General features: G+C 44.6%; 1 protein-coding gene across 2 annotated transcripts; it reads right to left on the reverse strand.

The window, feature by feature from the left end:
- Positions 1–1,867: 1,867 nt before the first annotated feature.
- LOC117883212 (V-set and immunoglobulin domain-containing protein 4-like) lies at positions 1,868–13,960 on the reverse strand. 2 transcript variants are annotated; one of them, XM_034782308.1, is made up of 7 exons: positions 13,788–13,960; positions 11,032–11,388; positions 9,977–10,258; positions 9,465–9,533; positions 8,875–8,988; positions 5,743–5,764; positions 1,868–3,312 (listed from the first exon to the last, which is right to left on the reverse strand). In XM_034782308.1, the coding sequence occupies exons 1-7, from the start codon at positions 13,840–13,842 to the stop codon at positions 3,102–3,104; spliced, it is 1,110 nt and encodes a 369-aa protein (XP_034638199.1). In that variant the 5' UTR covers positions 13,843–13,960; the 3' UTR covers positions 1,868–3,101. The 2 variants fall into 2 exon arrangements, with proteins under 2 accessions (XP_034638199.1, XP_034638200.1); XM_034782309.1 differs by lacking the exon at positions 9,465–9,533.
- Between the last annotated feature and the right edge of the window lie 1,947 nt (positions 13,961–15,907).

Consider the following 15,907-nt stretch of genomic DNA (forward strand, 5'->3'; position numbering starts at 1 on the left):
AAGGACGGCCCTGACCACCAATATGTTTTTGTCCCCAGGAGCCTTTATAGCGATTGTGTGGGGAAATGGGCCCTTTTCCCACAGAAATGGTCTGTAAAGGACTGCTGCAGGCAGCAGGCAGCCAGATACTCTGATCTATATTATTTGACTATTGGACGAGTTAATCAAAATCACTAAAGAAATGTAAGGGGTTTCCATTAAAACTTGACTGTCTCTGATTGTACAAGATGGGAATGTAATCTTGTGTAAAAATAATAAAAGCAGTGCAAGGGGTAAAAGAGAATTTTTGTGTGTGAATCTTTTTGTGTAATTATGTGAGGTTTTAAGGACCTAAACAACACTCATGGTTTGTAAAATCCTGTTTGTAGGTTTAAGATAAATTGGTTTTGTTTTGTTTTTAAATAAAGAAAAAAGAATGGCATTAAATCCATTTGAATCTTTCATTCAAAGTTGCAAAACTGACAGTTTTTGCCAGACCCAGGTAACTAGTGTTGTTTGGTTTTGGTATTTAGCATTCAGCCCTTAAGGTACCTCAATGTTTAATATGTTTTTAAATAAAGACCAAAGTTGTGGCTGTTGTGGGAGACGGCCAGGGCCATGGAATGAGAGAAACATTCTGGATCTTTTGTGTATGTGTGCACAGGAAAAAAGAGAAGGAAAAGGGGAGCAATGTTGGGAAAACTGAGCCTTGGGGTGGCTCTGGGTGATCGGATGGTCGCTTTGGTGGGGGTGCATGAGAACTCTGTGGGCATGGGGGAGGCAGTTACATCTTGTGTGAAAGTTGATGTGGCTAATATAATGTTGTAGAGTTGAACTGTGGAGGGGGTGTGCATTTTCCCAGAACAGGTGCAGTGTATATTGTAGAAGGGGTAAAAGAAATGCAAAACAAAACATGCTACTTAATTAAAATCCTATTAGGGCTCCAAAAGGAGCTACAATAGGTTGTGTTTTCTTTTCCAGGTGGCTGTGTGTTTTAGAAGCAGGAGTTAAAATGAAAAGTAATCAGAATTCTGGTGGAAGCTAATTGTGTGCCTTTTAAGACAGAGTCTCTGAGCTGCTAAGAGCTTTGGATCCAAAAGCAAGCCAGAAAGCCTCTGTGTGGATGCAAATTACCTAGCTAATAGGGGAAGGAGAGAACTGCCCATAAATGGCGGCACAAAGGAGCGGCAAATAATAAATATACCTGGTCAGCAAATAAACTACTTGTAAGCAAGAAGACAATGACCCTCCAGGAAAGGGAGGTGGGAAAACAAGTCAAGCCTGAAAATAAGAGGGGACAGGTTAACCCTAAGTATTCCTTTGTGTGTGTGTCTGCACAGTGCTAAAATCTGAAGACAGATACAAAAGGAGTCTGCTTACATACACAACACCCTGACCTTGTAATTCACCAAAACCCAAAGCCTATGCAAAGATTTCAAGAGGGTAATGAACACACTGGCCTCAAAGACAATTTGTCTAAATAAAAGGCATGGTATAACAAGATACTTATAAACACCTGTTGGCAATAGATTTGATGCTAATGTTATTGTTAGTTCATATGGCAATAATGCGTCTCACCTGCTACCTGTGAATAAACTTAAAGCTAGGCACAGCAGAAAAACCATTACAAACGTGGTCTGTTGTACAAGAAGGGAAACTGAGGTACACCACCTCATGAATTTCATGAATGAACAGTGGGATAATTCACTAGCCTGCCTATAGAAGGAGGGGGGATATAGCTCAGTGGTTTGAACATTGGCCTTCTAAACCTGGGTTGTGAGTTCAATCCTTGAGGGGGCCACTTAGGGATCTCGGGCAAAATCAGTACTTGGTCCTGCTCGTGAAGGCAGGGGGCTGGACTCAATGACCTTTCAAGGTCCCTTCCAGTTCTAGGAGAAGGGAGGTCTCCATTAATTTTTTATTTTTTTTTATAATTTTATAGAACAAAACAAGGAAAGAATGGCAGTAATGCTTCTGTTTTCCCTGCAGTCAGCAAGATTTAGAAGGGTTATTTTTAGGCAATAATCTGTCCCTACCCAGAGGGCTGGGAAATGTTCCTTCTGTTTTTCAGACACTCTACAAGTAAGCTGGTGCCAGCGGAAGAATAACCCAGAGCACCGTGGGTCTACTGTCATGACAAAGATTGTGTTGTGTGTTTGTTTTGTTTGTCTTCTTACCGTTATTTTGGTGGATATTGTACAAGGAGGGCTAACACATATAGCAGCAAAGGTCAATGCATGGTGACACCTGCCTGGGAAGCATGGTCTACCCAAACTGAGAAAATCAAGTGCAAATAAAAAGGCACAAAATGGCGGTTAAGAAGGACATACTATAAATTGTTACATGCATTTTACAGGTGGTCCTACGAAGGGGAACCCAAGGATTCCGTGGCCTGGAATGGAACAATCATTGTTGCTAATCACAATTGTCAACATTGTAAACCCTGCCCAGATCCCGCGATGTGAAGTGACAAAAGGAGGGAACACATGGACTGCCATCTTTTCCAAAATGTTAAAAATGTAATTCTAGCAGGAGACAAAAGAAAGGGACTCTGAAAGAATAGGTCCCAAGTTGCAATTTGAGATACCATATGATTGGCTAGCTAACTAGCAGCTAAACTTTACTACAGAATACATACAGACTTCCTCTCGCACTAGAGGTATGGTATAAAAACTATTACAGAGCAAGATACAGATGTAGAGTTTGTTCCTTTCTGCTGGTACCTCCAGTGCTGTGTGGTTCTTATTTTTACCTTGCTTTCAGTTTTTTTTCCTGAACTCTCCTCGCATTATTAAAGGACCTTCCATTGTCTGTGCTGAATGTTAAACCCAGGAGAGAGAGAGAGAGAAACTTCTCACCTTGTATCATTCCTGGATAGTTTACACCAAGAAGCTGATCTTAGGAAGGTTTCATGCAAGTTCTCAAGAATCAATAGGGCAGACTGGATTCCATGAAGAACCAGAGGGTGATGCAATTGCCCTTCAACAGTTAAGCTCATTGCTTTAATATTGTTATTGGAGAAGAGGGTGGAAAGGATGAAGGGCTTCCCTTAATGAATGGTCACCATTCAAGCTCTACAGCCCTATCTTCTGCACTGCTGCTGGTGTGTAAATGCTGGTTTTCTATGGAACATCCCCCAGTTCATATTCAGATGCTGTTGCTTTCACAAGAGTCGCATAGTCGTTTTTCACTGTGCCAATTGTCTCATATTCATTCTCTTTCACTGGCTGTGATGTATAGTTGTTTTCACCTCTAGATTTTGCTTCCTCATACGTGCACTTGACATTGACACCTGAACAAGTCTCTCCTCTTGTGAGGTTCATGGAGTTATGACTGAAACAAAAGTCTAATATTAATGGGAGGAAAGAACCAGGGGAGACTCAACATCACCCAGCTTCAAGATCCTGGGTAGTGTTCCCTCTAATTTTTTCCCATCCATGTACGGAATGAATTTTGTTATGTGCACCAATATGGAGGTGATGTGTTGTGGGGGTGGGGCTGAGGGGTTTGGAGTGTGGGAGGGGGCTCAGGGCTGGGGCAGAGGATAGGGGTTCAGGGGGTGAGGGCTCCGGCTGGGAGCGCAGGCTCTGGGGTGGGGCCAGGGATGAGGGAGCTCAGGCCTGGGGGTGCAGGCTCTGGGGTGGGACCAGGGATGAGGACTCCCCCCAGCCCTCTCTCCCTGCAGCAGCACCTGGGCTGGGGGAAAGCGTCTCTCCCCGCCACAGCAGCTGCGAGGCTGGGACTGGGGCAAAGGCGCCTCTCCCCATTACAGCCCCAGAGCTGGGAGGGAGAGGCATGTCTCCTCGCCGCAGCCCCGGGGCTGGGGGAGTTAAGTGCGCAGCCCTTGGTGGCCTCCTGTGCGGCTGCGTACCTTAGAGGGAATTTAGATCCTGGGCCAGATTTTAGTCTGCATTACACCAGCATAAACCTGGAGTCATTCCATTAACTTCAATGGAGTGATACTGGATTTACAGCAGGGTGGCAGAGATCAGGCTTTGGTCCTCTGCTTTTAAATGACAGTGGAATATTAGTTATGGAATAACAAGACTCTGGATACTAACCCAAGGACATTATGGGAGGCTGAAAAAGTTGTATTAAAAGGGAAGGCAACCAGGGCCGGCTCTAGGATTTTTGCCGCCCAAAGCAAAAACAATTTTGGCCGCCCCCGCCCCCGTTCTTTAATTACCCCACCCCCAGCCCCGCCTCAACTCCGCCCCTTCCCCAGGTTTGAGAGCCTGGGAGGGAGGGGGAGACTCCGAGTGGCCGTGGCGCGGGCGCCGCTTCTCCCCCTCCCTCCCAGGCTCCCAAGCCTGGGAGGGAGGGGGAGCAGCGGCGCGCGAAACGGCCGCTCAGGATCTCCCCCCCTCCCAGGTTTGAGAGCCTGGGAGGGAGGGGGAGACCCCGAGCAGCCGCGGTGCGTGAAACAGCTGATTCACGTGCCGCTGCTCCTCCTCCCTCCCAGGCTTGAGAGCCTGGGAGGGAGGGCGAGTAGCGGCGCACGAATCAGCTGTTTCGCGCACCATGGCAGCAGCAGCGGAGGTGAGCTAGGGCGGCCCGGGCACATTTTTAGGGGCGGCATTCTGGTGCCGGCCATGCCGCCCCTAAAAATGTGCCGCCCCAAGCACCAGCTTGTTTTGCTGGTGCCTAGAGCCAGCCCTGAAGGCAACAATGATAAGAGAAAGAGAGAGAAACAATCTGCTAACTTTGGGACCAAATTCTCTGCCGGCATTATAACACTGACCTCAATGGGGCTATGCCAGCTGGGGATTTGGCCCTTGGAAAATAAAGGACAGAATAAATAGTGGACAAATTGCAACCTATGGGCCAAGTACCACTGATAAAGTTCTGCAAGGTGGCATGTGGCTGGCCACATTTTTTACAATGCAGGTGCAGCCAATGAAGAGAAGTCCCAGCATGCAGCTAACAATCTTGATCAGAGTTAGACCTTATTTTAACATACTGCTGTACAAACCTCACTTGGACAAATTTCATTGGCAGAATACCACACTACAACACACACTCTTATGATCACTTTCATTGGCATTTGAATAAATAGCTCCTACATTACATATTGTTTTATTGTTCGGACATTTAAATTGGCAGCTTGTCTTGTGTTAGTGAATGGAAGAGTAGGACACAGGGATGCAAATTTAGGATTAGGATAGTCCAGGAAGAAATACCAGGGAGTAATGGAAGGAGGTTCAGCAAACTACAGTTTTGGATGAACATCAGGAAATGGTTCTCAACTGGGAGACCCATTCAACTTGGATACTATCCCAAGGGAAGAGCTTAGGGTGACCAGATAGCAAGTGTGAAAAATCAGGACAGGGGATGGGGGTAATAGGTGCCTATATAAGAAAAAGCTCCAAATATTGGGACTGTCCCTATAAAATCGGGACATTTGGTCACCCTAGAAGAGCTAGAAATTCCCGTTCTTTAGATTCTGGACAAAACACTGGGAATTCACTACAGAAGACAATTGTGCACTGGTCTGTTTGGTTAAGGAACAGAGGATCCAATAGGTCTTTTCCAACCCTAATTTTGGTGATTCTAAGATATTCACAAACAACATTTCTATAGCTGTCCCCTGTGTGAATATCTAATGCTGTCAATCACAAATATCATTAAGCTATTCAAACCCCTCCTCCTGTATAACCAAAGAGGACATTCATTCTTCACTTGGCAAATAGCTTTCTTGCCACAGAAATCAATATTATAACCCCAGAAGTTCTTTCAGCATGACAGATGAAGAATCTTACTCACTCTGTTACTTCATTTGGATTATCTGAAAAAAAGAAAAAGAAATGTGAATATTTTGTAGTTTCATTCTTCCTAGTGGAAATCAGATTTTTATTTTTAAAGTCTTATCATTTAAAGACGTAATGATAATTGGCACTTACATAGCACAGTATGTTTTCATAACACAGTACAATCATAAATTAGTGCATCCATTCCAGGACCCTGTTAGGTAAGTATTGTTATTCCCATTTTACCCATGGTAAAGCCAAGGCATAGAGTGGTTAAGAGACTTGACAAAACTGGGACTAGAAACAGCCTTGTGTTCAGTCCATTACATCTTGCTGCTCCTCCCTGGATGATGGTTCTACATAAAAACGGCCATGAAGGGTCAGACCAATGGTCCATTCTAGCCCAACATCCTGTCTTCCAACAATGGCCAATGCCAGGTGCTTCAGAGGAATGAACAGAAGAAGCAATCATCGAGTGATCTAATTCTTTTTTTGAGCCCTGTGACAGTGATACTTTCCAAAAGGCATCTGTCACTGAAGTGCCCTTTGCTGCAATGAACACTGAAAATCTCTTCCTATTAGGACTGGATGTATTAGGCTTGCCAGGCTAGTAAGTAGACACTAAAGTTGATTTGACCAGAGCTAAAAATTAAAATTGCAAAATTAGTGTCAAGTTTACAAAGTGATTCGATTACATTTATCTGTGAACATCCTGCAATAACAAAATATATCCATGACATGACATCCAAACTAGTAATATATAGGTACTTGGTGCTTTGAAGAAAAAAAAAAAAAAAAGGCAGTTTTACAAAATTGAAAGCAATCACAAGCCAAATCAGCTGGGTGGAAGTAAACAGAAAAAATGTGAATGATAATTGGGAACGATTTAAGCCATTAAGTCACAATTGCACCATTTAATACTGGGGGAAGCAGATAGTCATGAATAAAAACAAACAGCTAAGAATTGTAGAAAATTGATTAAGGAAGCAAAAAAATCTATGACCAGCAGAGTTAAGAACAATAAGGAGTTTTTAATTACAAACAAGGAACAAAAAGGAATCCAGACAATAGTATTGGTCCATTATTAGATGAAAATGGTAGTATGGTCAATAATAATGCAGGGGAAAAAAGGAATAGTGTCCAATAATAACTAAATAGCATAATAAACTACTTGTGCTAAACAATCTGTTCCACCTTGTATTTAGTTGTGACACTCAGAGTTAATTTCCCATACCTGAAAATGTTGCAACATTAGAGTGTCACAGTTAAATACAAGGTAGAACAGATTGTGTAGCATGAGTAGTTAACACATTTCAAGGGACCAGATCTGTGTAGCTCGAAAGCTTGTCTAGTAACAGAATTTGATCCATTAAAAGATAATGTACCAGCTTGTCCCCCAGAATTGTTGGCATTTGACTAGAAGCAGATGTAGGGGGTAGGTGGTTTTCTCTTATCTCTGCCATGTGCTCAGTGCCACAGGCTTTCTTGCTGCTTTATAACTTTCTCTCTCTCCTCCTTTATTTTTACTCTTTCTGTAACAGGCTAAGAGACTTGCTTTTCTCGGCTGTTCTCTCTCACTTCGTGTCTTGTTTATCTTCTCTAATATACATGCTCTATTCCTTATTTCAAAAGACATACAATTATTTTTCACACTTTTTTCAAAGTAACCTAAATGCATAAACAATATTTTCTAAAAACTAATATTTAATACTTTTACTTAAAAAAAGGGATAAAACATTTTCTCTCTGAAAAGACCTCAGCATATGTAAGGGACTGATCTTTTTTGTAGTTTTAAAACCCTCTTTTTCTGACATTTTTTCTTTATCACTTTGTCATAATCCACGTTATTTTGTAAATTATCTAAAAATGCCTATAAAAGTATTTTTCTTTAAAAGTGCGGAAAATACCTATGTTCATGTAAAACTCACACAAACAGCGCTGAAGTTCCCAATGAAAAAAAAAATTCAAATGGCCAGCTGCACCAAAAGCAGACATATCCCAACAGGAAACTGGGGCAGAACATAAACCAAGACAGGGGCATGGAAACTGGGTCAGAGTTCTGTGGTGACAAATGCTATAGACTGCTTAACTATGTAGATCTGAATTATCCCAATACTGGGGCAGTATTTGATCCGGGTGTTTGTTTATTATACATTTAGGGGACAATATAGGGCCAGATCTGAATTTCATGTCTGTTCAGATGCAGGGTTTGGGCCTTTCTCCAGAATGACATAATTCATTGCCTGCTCACGTCCTGCTCAGTTCTTGGTTGCCTGGTGACTGTTTTACACCAGCTATGCTAGTGCAGTATGACTGCCAGGAATACCCCAGCACAGAAGGCTTTCTTTGGCAGATGCTGAGCCATCTCTCTGCCTTTTCATATTTGCTCACCACTCATGGATGGAGTTGTGATGAATCTGCCAAGCAGGGAACTACCCATTCCCATCAACCACCTCCCCACCACACTTCATCTTTCACAGGCCAGGTAGGAGGAGAGGGCAGATTTCTATTGAAAGAACAGACCAAGGAAGTTATCTGGCCCTTCTTTGGAAGCAGTGGTGGCATGGCCAGTAGCAGCAGCGAAGCATGAGGCAGAGGAAAATGTCCAGCAATTATGTACAGAGCAGGTTGCACAGAAACCAGGAAACCACATGTGGAACGGGGGGATGACTTGAAGCAGGAATTAATTCAGGGAAATTCTATGGCCTGTGTTCTGCAGGAGGGCCAAGGCTAGATGATTACAGTGGTCCCTTCAGTAATCTACTCTTTCTACAGTCAATAGGAACTGTGTTGAGATGTCAATTGGAAGCAACTTTTACAGAATTAAACCATGTAGACTTCCTATCAAACATCTCTGGGGCACACAGCTGCAAGAAGTGCATTCACACTATTGGAATGGAAAGATAAAGTACTACAGGTTCAGTGCTCAAAGAAAATGAGACTAGCACAGTGGATTATGATTACCCTGACAGTTCCTGATCTTGATACGATATGCCTACCCCGTAGTGTTCCATTTCAAGAAGTGATCTTGATTGACTCATTTTCTTTCATTGCACTGTAGCAATGTTTTTATTTGGCCCCTCTCCAGAAATCTTCAGAAACAAAGTCAGCCTGTTCACCCGGAGCATCCCCAGCACACGCCACTCACCCTTCTTGGTCTTTCTCCTACACAAGACGACCACAATGACAACAAACACCATAGCCACACAGAGCACAACGATTAGGATGATGAGATAGAGGGGCAGGCTGGTCCTCTGGTAACCTAAATCAAAACAGCACATGGTGAGGTTTCAAGTAAAGAAGCAAATGTGCTCTGCTGGGCTCCCCAACATACTGAATCCTCCCAAACCACTGGAGTTATGGAGGCAGGAATTTTGCTCCTGATCACTTCATGCCGTACCACATGGAGCTAAGGAAATCCATGACTCCTCTAGGCATGTCCTTCCAAGTGTTAGAACAGCAGCCATCTCACGGAGCCTGTAACCAAGTAGCCCAACAGCACAAGGTCATGCTTCACTGGACAGCAGACGAAAGGGGTGTAGCAGCTAGAACCACATAGGGCAGCAGAGGTCATTTCCAGCAAGCTCTATCAACCTGAGGACTAACTTCTAAAATGGCAGCAAGTGGAGTGTCACATTCAGCCCACCCTTCTCCATCATTTACACAGAACCATAATGAAAACACCACTTCCCTTCCCGTCTCTAAATTGCTTCCAATTCAGCACTGAGCAGGCTTCACCTCCTTCTGAGATGATGGTGTGCGCCTTGGTCTTAGAGCAGGGTACCATGGTTGCTGGTTTTGTAAGGGCTAAGAGAGAAGTGACGAATGTGTCAGACTCTTCCATCCCTTCAATTGCGAATTTATAAATTGGATAAATGCAAAGTCTTCAGGGAGGGAAGTTGTAAACCTCCCAAGTCTTTTAGAGCACTTCGCATCCGTAGATCTCAAAGGGCATTACAAAGGAAATGCCTGTTATTGCCGGGGTAAACTGAGGCACAGGAAGGGGACTTGCCTAAGATCAGCAAGCTGGCAAGTGGCAGAGCTGGAGGATTGAGAACATTTTTATGACCCTAGCCAGTGATCAGCTGTGTCCTAACTATGAAGGCTGAGAGTGAGAGCTAGGAAGTGTCACTACAGATGTTGTTTGCATTCAGTCTAAATGTCTAAACCTTTCTTAAACCCTCTAAGCCATTTGCCTCATTATCATCCAGTGTCTCAGAGACCATCAAGCAATAGTTTGGGGCACTTACCTCTCACAGTCAGCTGCACTGCATCACTCTGCTGTATGACTTGTGAGCGTGCTCTGTTTTCTGCTTCACAGTAATATTTCCCCATGTCAGATGTTCGCAGAGAATCAAACATGAGTACGGCATGACTGCTCACATGCACTGCGTTTCCTCCTGGCTCTCCCTTGAACCATCGGTAGGTGATGGGTGGGGACCCATTGGCAGAGCAGGTCAGGCTTGTCCTAGCCCCTTTTGGTACAGTGAATCCCAGAGGGCCTGGTCTGACGATGGGTTTAGTCACTGCAACTGAAAGACAGAAGAAAAGGGATCTGGGTCTGAATTGTCCCTTGCAGGGTATTTGATCTGGGAATTTGGATATTATAGAAATGTGCATTCCATGGCTGTTCACCCTTTTCCAGAAGGGATTAATTCATTACCTGCTCATATAACCCCCTTCTATACAGAGTTCTGAGCTCCATTCATGGGTTCCTTGTGACTGCTTTGCACCAGCTATGCTAGCACAACGTGGCCACTGCAGGGAATATCCCCACACTTCAGTCTTTCACTGTCAAAGGCAGTGGGAATACCCGCACACTGTCTTTCTGCCCCTCCATAAGCTTTCCACACCAATGCACAGAGAGTTCTGGGTGTGTTGGGGATGTTCTGGAGTGTGTAGCTGGGGCAATCCTGTACCCCAACTCTTCTATAACTGCTGCAAGCCCCATAGAGATGTTCAGCAGTGAGGCACCTTAAGGCAATTGTGAAGGCTAATCTTAATTAGCACTAATGGCCAAACTAGGTACAAGCCACATCTCCAAATCAATGTTGCAGGCATGAATCCCATCCTTTGGCTCATTTCCCCCCCATTAGAGTGGGGCTAGTGCCAGTGCAGTGAAGACGACGCATGGCGCTCGAGAATCCATGGGAAATACTAGCCCCAACCCCGCAGATGTGGGGAGTCAGTGTAGAGTGGAAGTCCCTCTGCATAACCCCATCCCCACCAGATCTAAAGCCAGCTCAGTCAAGTGCTTTATGAGTGAGAAATGCCAAGTAAATGCAAATTTTATTATTGGATTTACCTTTAACAACATTAACTGTAGTGGTTCTCTCCCTTGTTAGCAGGCTCTTGTTCTGGGTTCTCCAGGTGACTTTGCAAGTGTAGTGTCCACGGTCTGTGACTTCAAGCTTCTCAATTTCAAGAGAGACATCCCCTGGCGTGCTATTTGGCATGCTGACCCTACCTCTGTATTGTGACAACAGGATGTGATTGCCAGAGCTATCCCTTCGAAAGACGGTAGCAGGGCTTTGATCTCGGTCCAAGGTCCAAATGACTGTTTGCTGCACAAAGTCCTGGGAAGGCCTGTAGACACATGGCAAGGTGACGGAACTCTTCCATATTCCTTCAATGTTGTGGGTGCCAGTCAGTTCCAAGATGGCTGTAGAGGGGGAGCAGGAGATGAGGGGTAGAAATAAAAGAACAGAGGAGAGAATGTCAGTAAGACCAAACAGTGCTAGAGGCACATCCAGGTGGAGTCCACTAAGCTGCAAGCACAGACAGTTATTCTTGACAAACACTACTGCTTGGTTTCCCTAGTCACACCTAGTGGATAGGGCACTGGCTTAGGATGTGGGAGACCTGGCTTCAGTTCCCTGCTCCACCGTGGAATTCATGTGTGACCTTGGGCAAGCCACTTACTATTTCTCTGACTCAGTTCCCCCTCTGTAAGATGCAGATAACACCACTGTCTCACAGGGTGTGGTGAGGATACATACACGAAAAGATTGTGAAGTGCTTTGAGCTCTACTCATGAAAAGGAATTATGGTTATTGCCTCTCAGATCCTGTCATAACTTAATGCGGCTGGTTAGAAAGTTTTCCCCCCTCTTCCTTCAAGTGCCCCATAGAGCAGAAAGAGATGTTCAGAGGCTGATGCACACAAGGCATGTTGTCCTAATTAGTTCGAACACAAGTCATGAGTTCTCTTGCAATGTCACTAGCCTTTGGTCTGTGAACTGGAACAATGGATCTGAAGTTCCTTGAACTTTGGGGAGGTCCAGATCTGCATCTGGTCTTCTTGATTCATGGCCATCTTTATAAGACGAATCCCAACCAGACCACTGGATCGGAACTATGGGCAGGTTTGCATTTGGAGCCACAATTCTTATCTCATCTCCCAGTTCTGTGAATCTAGGCTCACTCTTCCAGTTTATCAGATGCCTGTCCAAATTTCAGCCTCATAAATAGTCTGAGAACTGCTGCATCTCATTAGCAAGTGACTTCAGAATTTTCCTCACAGACCAGCTTTTACTTTTCGCCCCCCTGGTCCCCTTTTCTGAAAGCCTCCTGTTACTTTTAACTCAGTTTAAAACAGAACTCCAAGTAAGCAACTGAAATAGGACATACATCTAAACTTCTACTTTTGCATCACTAACCAGGACTGGTGCCTTCCCCCACATTCTTTCCTAAAACATGGGAGTAACTCAGGGCTTACACACACACACACACACACCCCTTTCAAATCAGTATCAACATTTCCCCCTTATCCTGTTTTCCAAGTTCGTTGTCATTCAGTGCAGATTTACTGATGAAGTGCAAGTGCATTTCATTTGAAACTGCAGCACGATGTAAAATGACAGCTCAGATTCTGATCTCAATTACACCAGTGTGACTAGAATATCTTACAGTTATGGAGATCAGAGTCTGTCTGGAGGAGAGTTGTATGTAGAGCCATAGCTAGCACTGTAATTACAGTGACACCCACTAGTAGAGGGATGGGCAAATTACGGCCTGTGTGCCGGATCTGGCCCACGAGCCGTTTTAAGCTGACCCGTGAGCCACACCACGTGGCTCGGCCCTGCTCCGGTGCTATGGCAGGGGCTGCACCCACGTGGCTCAGCCCCACTCTCGACGGGGCCCTGAGTTGGGGGCCGGACCACGGGGCTCAGCCCGGCTCCGTCGCTCCAGCTGGGGTGCTAGGTGAGGGGCTGCACCATGTGACTCAACCCCACTCTGGCTGGGGCGCTGGGTCGGGGGCCGCACCACGCTTGAGGTAAGTGCTGCTAGGAGCCTGCACCCCTGAGCCTCTCCCTGCGCCCCAACCCTGATCCCCCTCCCACTCTCCAAACCCCTCGATCCCAGCCCGGAGCACCCTCCTGCACTCCAAACCTCTCATCCCCAGCACACCCCATAGCCCACACTCCCAGCCAGAACCCGCACCCCTTCCTGGATCCCCGATCCCCGTCCCGTCCTCCAAACCCCTCGGTCCCAATCCCAAACTCCTCATCCCCAGCTTCATCCCAGAGCCCACACCCACACCCCAACACCAATTTCATGAGCATTCATGGCCCGCCATACAATTTCTATTCCCTGAGGTGGCCCTTGGGCCAAAAAGTTTCCCCACCCCTACACTAGTACAATTCTGAAAAGCTAAGTTCAAAAAGAATGAACTTATTCCAACCACAACATGAATTTTGAAGATGCTAAAATGCCAGAGAATAAACTCTCCCAGTACCCTGGACAGTCTTATTTTATTCTTACTCTGAGTACATTAAATCTGACAAATTGCTCAATACTGGGCTGTTTCTTACATTCTCCTTGTTGCATGTGTTGCAAAATGACTGAACTGGAAATATACAAGCTGCATTTTCACTCCAGGGATAATATGCTGCTACTGTCTACATGGTTTGAATTTGAAGTGACTGAAAACCAAGCTGGTAGAACAGAAGAGATACTGGTTTTCACAGCCTTTTAACGTTTTAAATCTTTTATCAAGTCCATACCTACGTGAACTTAGATTAACCGTCTCTGAATATGGAAAACGTCTTCATTTACTCACCATTGCAGAAGGTGAAGGAATTCACGAACACCACTAACCACTCTAACTTTTCCATTCTTCACAGAACCGCAGCTACTTCTCTTGCCCTGGACCTCCTCTCTTATCAGCAGATGCCAAGGCAGCCATACTTCCTTTCAGCACTCACTCACTCACTCGGCTAGCATACAGAGTTGTTGCTGCTGCTCTTTTCCTTCCTTTTTTCACAAAACCCACAAGTATGTCTTACTGGTGGCTGAGTGACGGTTGTACAGATAGGACAGATCCTAATGAAGGATGGAGTTAAGAAAAAGGTCTCCGTTTTTTCTTCTCTTTTACCATTATATATTGCCCTTACTTTGAGTCTGCCTTGCTTGCCATTCATTTGATTGTCCAAGTAATTGCTTCCTTTGATTATCTTTTTAATTGGACATTTTTGCCTTCTCTTCATGTTTTCCATTCTTCTCTCAAAGGCCATATATTTATATTCTCTACCACACACGCGAGTTCTGTTAAAAGCACATTATGGTTGAAAAGAGAAGCACTCAATAGTTAGGAAGTGCCAGAATTAAGATAGACTGTGCCAAATCCATTCAGGGCCCTTGTGTATATGCATTAAGGTACAGTATTGAATTATATGATCACATTTTTTCCACAGGACCCCTGTCTCATTCAGTGCACAAAATGGCTGGTGAATGAACAGCTGTTTGATTTTGTTTTCTCCTCATTGTTCAATGTGTGGACTTTGGCTGGTTGAGGAGCTTGATGGATTGTTAATATTGATTTTCAATAAGTTTTGGGGCACTGGGGTAGTTCCAGAAGACCAGGAGAAAGCAAGTGTTGTGCCAATTTTTATAAAGGGTAAACCTGGGTAATCATAGTCCTCTCGGCCTGACATCAATCCCGGCCAAGATAATGGAGCAACTGATATGGGACTCTGTTAATTAATGCAAATTAATGCAAATCAACATGGGTTTATGGGAAATATGCCAAACTAACTTGATAGCTTTTTTTAATGAGATTACAAGTTTGGTTCTTAAATGTAATAATGTTGGCTTAATATATTAGACATCTTCAAGGCATTTGACTTGGTACCACATGGCATTTTGTTAAACAAAACCTAGAACAATATAAAGTTAACATGGCACACATTAAATGGGTTAAAAACTGGCTAACAGATAGGTCTCAAAATGTAACTGTAAACAGGGACTCAATCAATCAGGTTGGCTTCCCAAGTGGTTTTCCAGAGATCGGTTCTTGGCTCTGTACTATTTAGCTTTTTAATCAATGACCTGTCAGGAAACAAAATCACTGATAAAATTTGCACATGATAGAAAAATTGGGGGAGAGGTAAATAAGTAAGAAGACAGGTCATTAATGCACAGCCATCAGGATTGTTTAGTAAACTGGGGGCAAGCAAGCAAACAATACAGGTTTTAATGGGACTAAACCTAAATGCATACATCTAGGAACAAAGATGGTGGCCAGGCTTATGGGATGGAGGGCTAGATCCTGAGAAGCAGTGATTCTGATAGGGAATGGTTTCCCATGTCTGGGCATCTCTGACATTTTGAGAAGTGTTCTGGCATCTCTACTTTCAATCTGAACAGCTTCTGGAGCTGGGCAGAAGGGACACTAGCATGAAATGTTCAAAAGGAAGGAAGAAAAGGTGAAGAGAAATCATCTCCCCTTAATTATTTTATCTCATAGTAGCCTGTTATGAGAGATCGCTCCCTATTGGGAAGCAGGGCCGGCTCCAGCATTTCTGCCGCCCCAAGCGAAAAAAAAAAAAATCTGTGATCGCAATTGCGACCAGCGGCGGCAATTGGGGGGAAAAAAAAGCCACGATCGGCGGCGGCAGTTCGGCAGCAGGTCCTTCGCTCCTAGAGGAAGTGAGGGACCTGCCGCCCCCGAATTGCCGCACGTGCTGCCCCTCTCCCTTGGCCGCCCCAAGCACCTGCTTGTTAAGCTGGTGCCTGGAGCCAGCCCTGTTGGGAAGCCACCTAGTAAGATAGCTAAGCTTATCTATATGGCAATGTCTGGGGACCTATAGAACTATTTTAAGGAGTCTTAATGAGAGAAGACTGTACCTGTGGAGGAAGGAACATAGTCTGAATGTTGCACTGTCTTGGCTTGCTCTCTTT

This window comes from Trachemys scripta, chromosome 9 (assembly GCF_013100865.1).
Source record: "Trachemys scripta elegans isolate TJP31775 chromosome 9, CAS_Tse_1.0, whole genome shotgun sequence".
NCBI classification, from domain to species: domain Eukaryota; kingdom Metazoa; phylum Chordata; order Testudines; family Emydidae; genus Trachemys; species Trachemys scripta.

Bases quoted from the DNA above. Each gene is read 5' to 3' on its own strand.
- LOC117883212 (XM_034782308.1), bottom strand. From the start codon at position 13,842: ATGGAAAAGTTAGAGTGGTTAGTGGTGTTCGTGAATTCCTTCACCTTC. The intron at 11,389-13,787 runs GTGAGTAAATGA...CCCCCTCTACAG, and splicing joins TTCCTTCACCTTCTGCAATG to CCATCTTGGAACTGACTGGC. The intron at 9,534-9,976 runs GTAAGTGCCCCA...CTTCTCTCTTAG, and splicing joins AGTGCAGCTGACTGTGAGAG to CCCTTACAAAACCAGCAACC.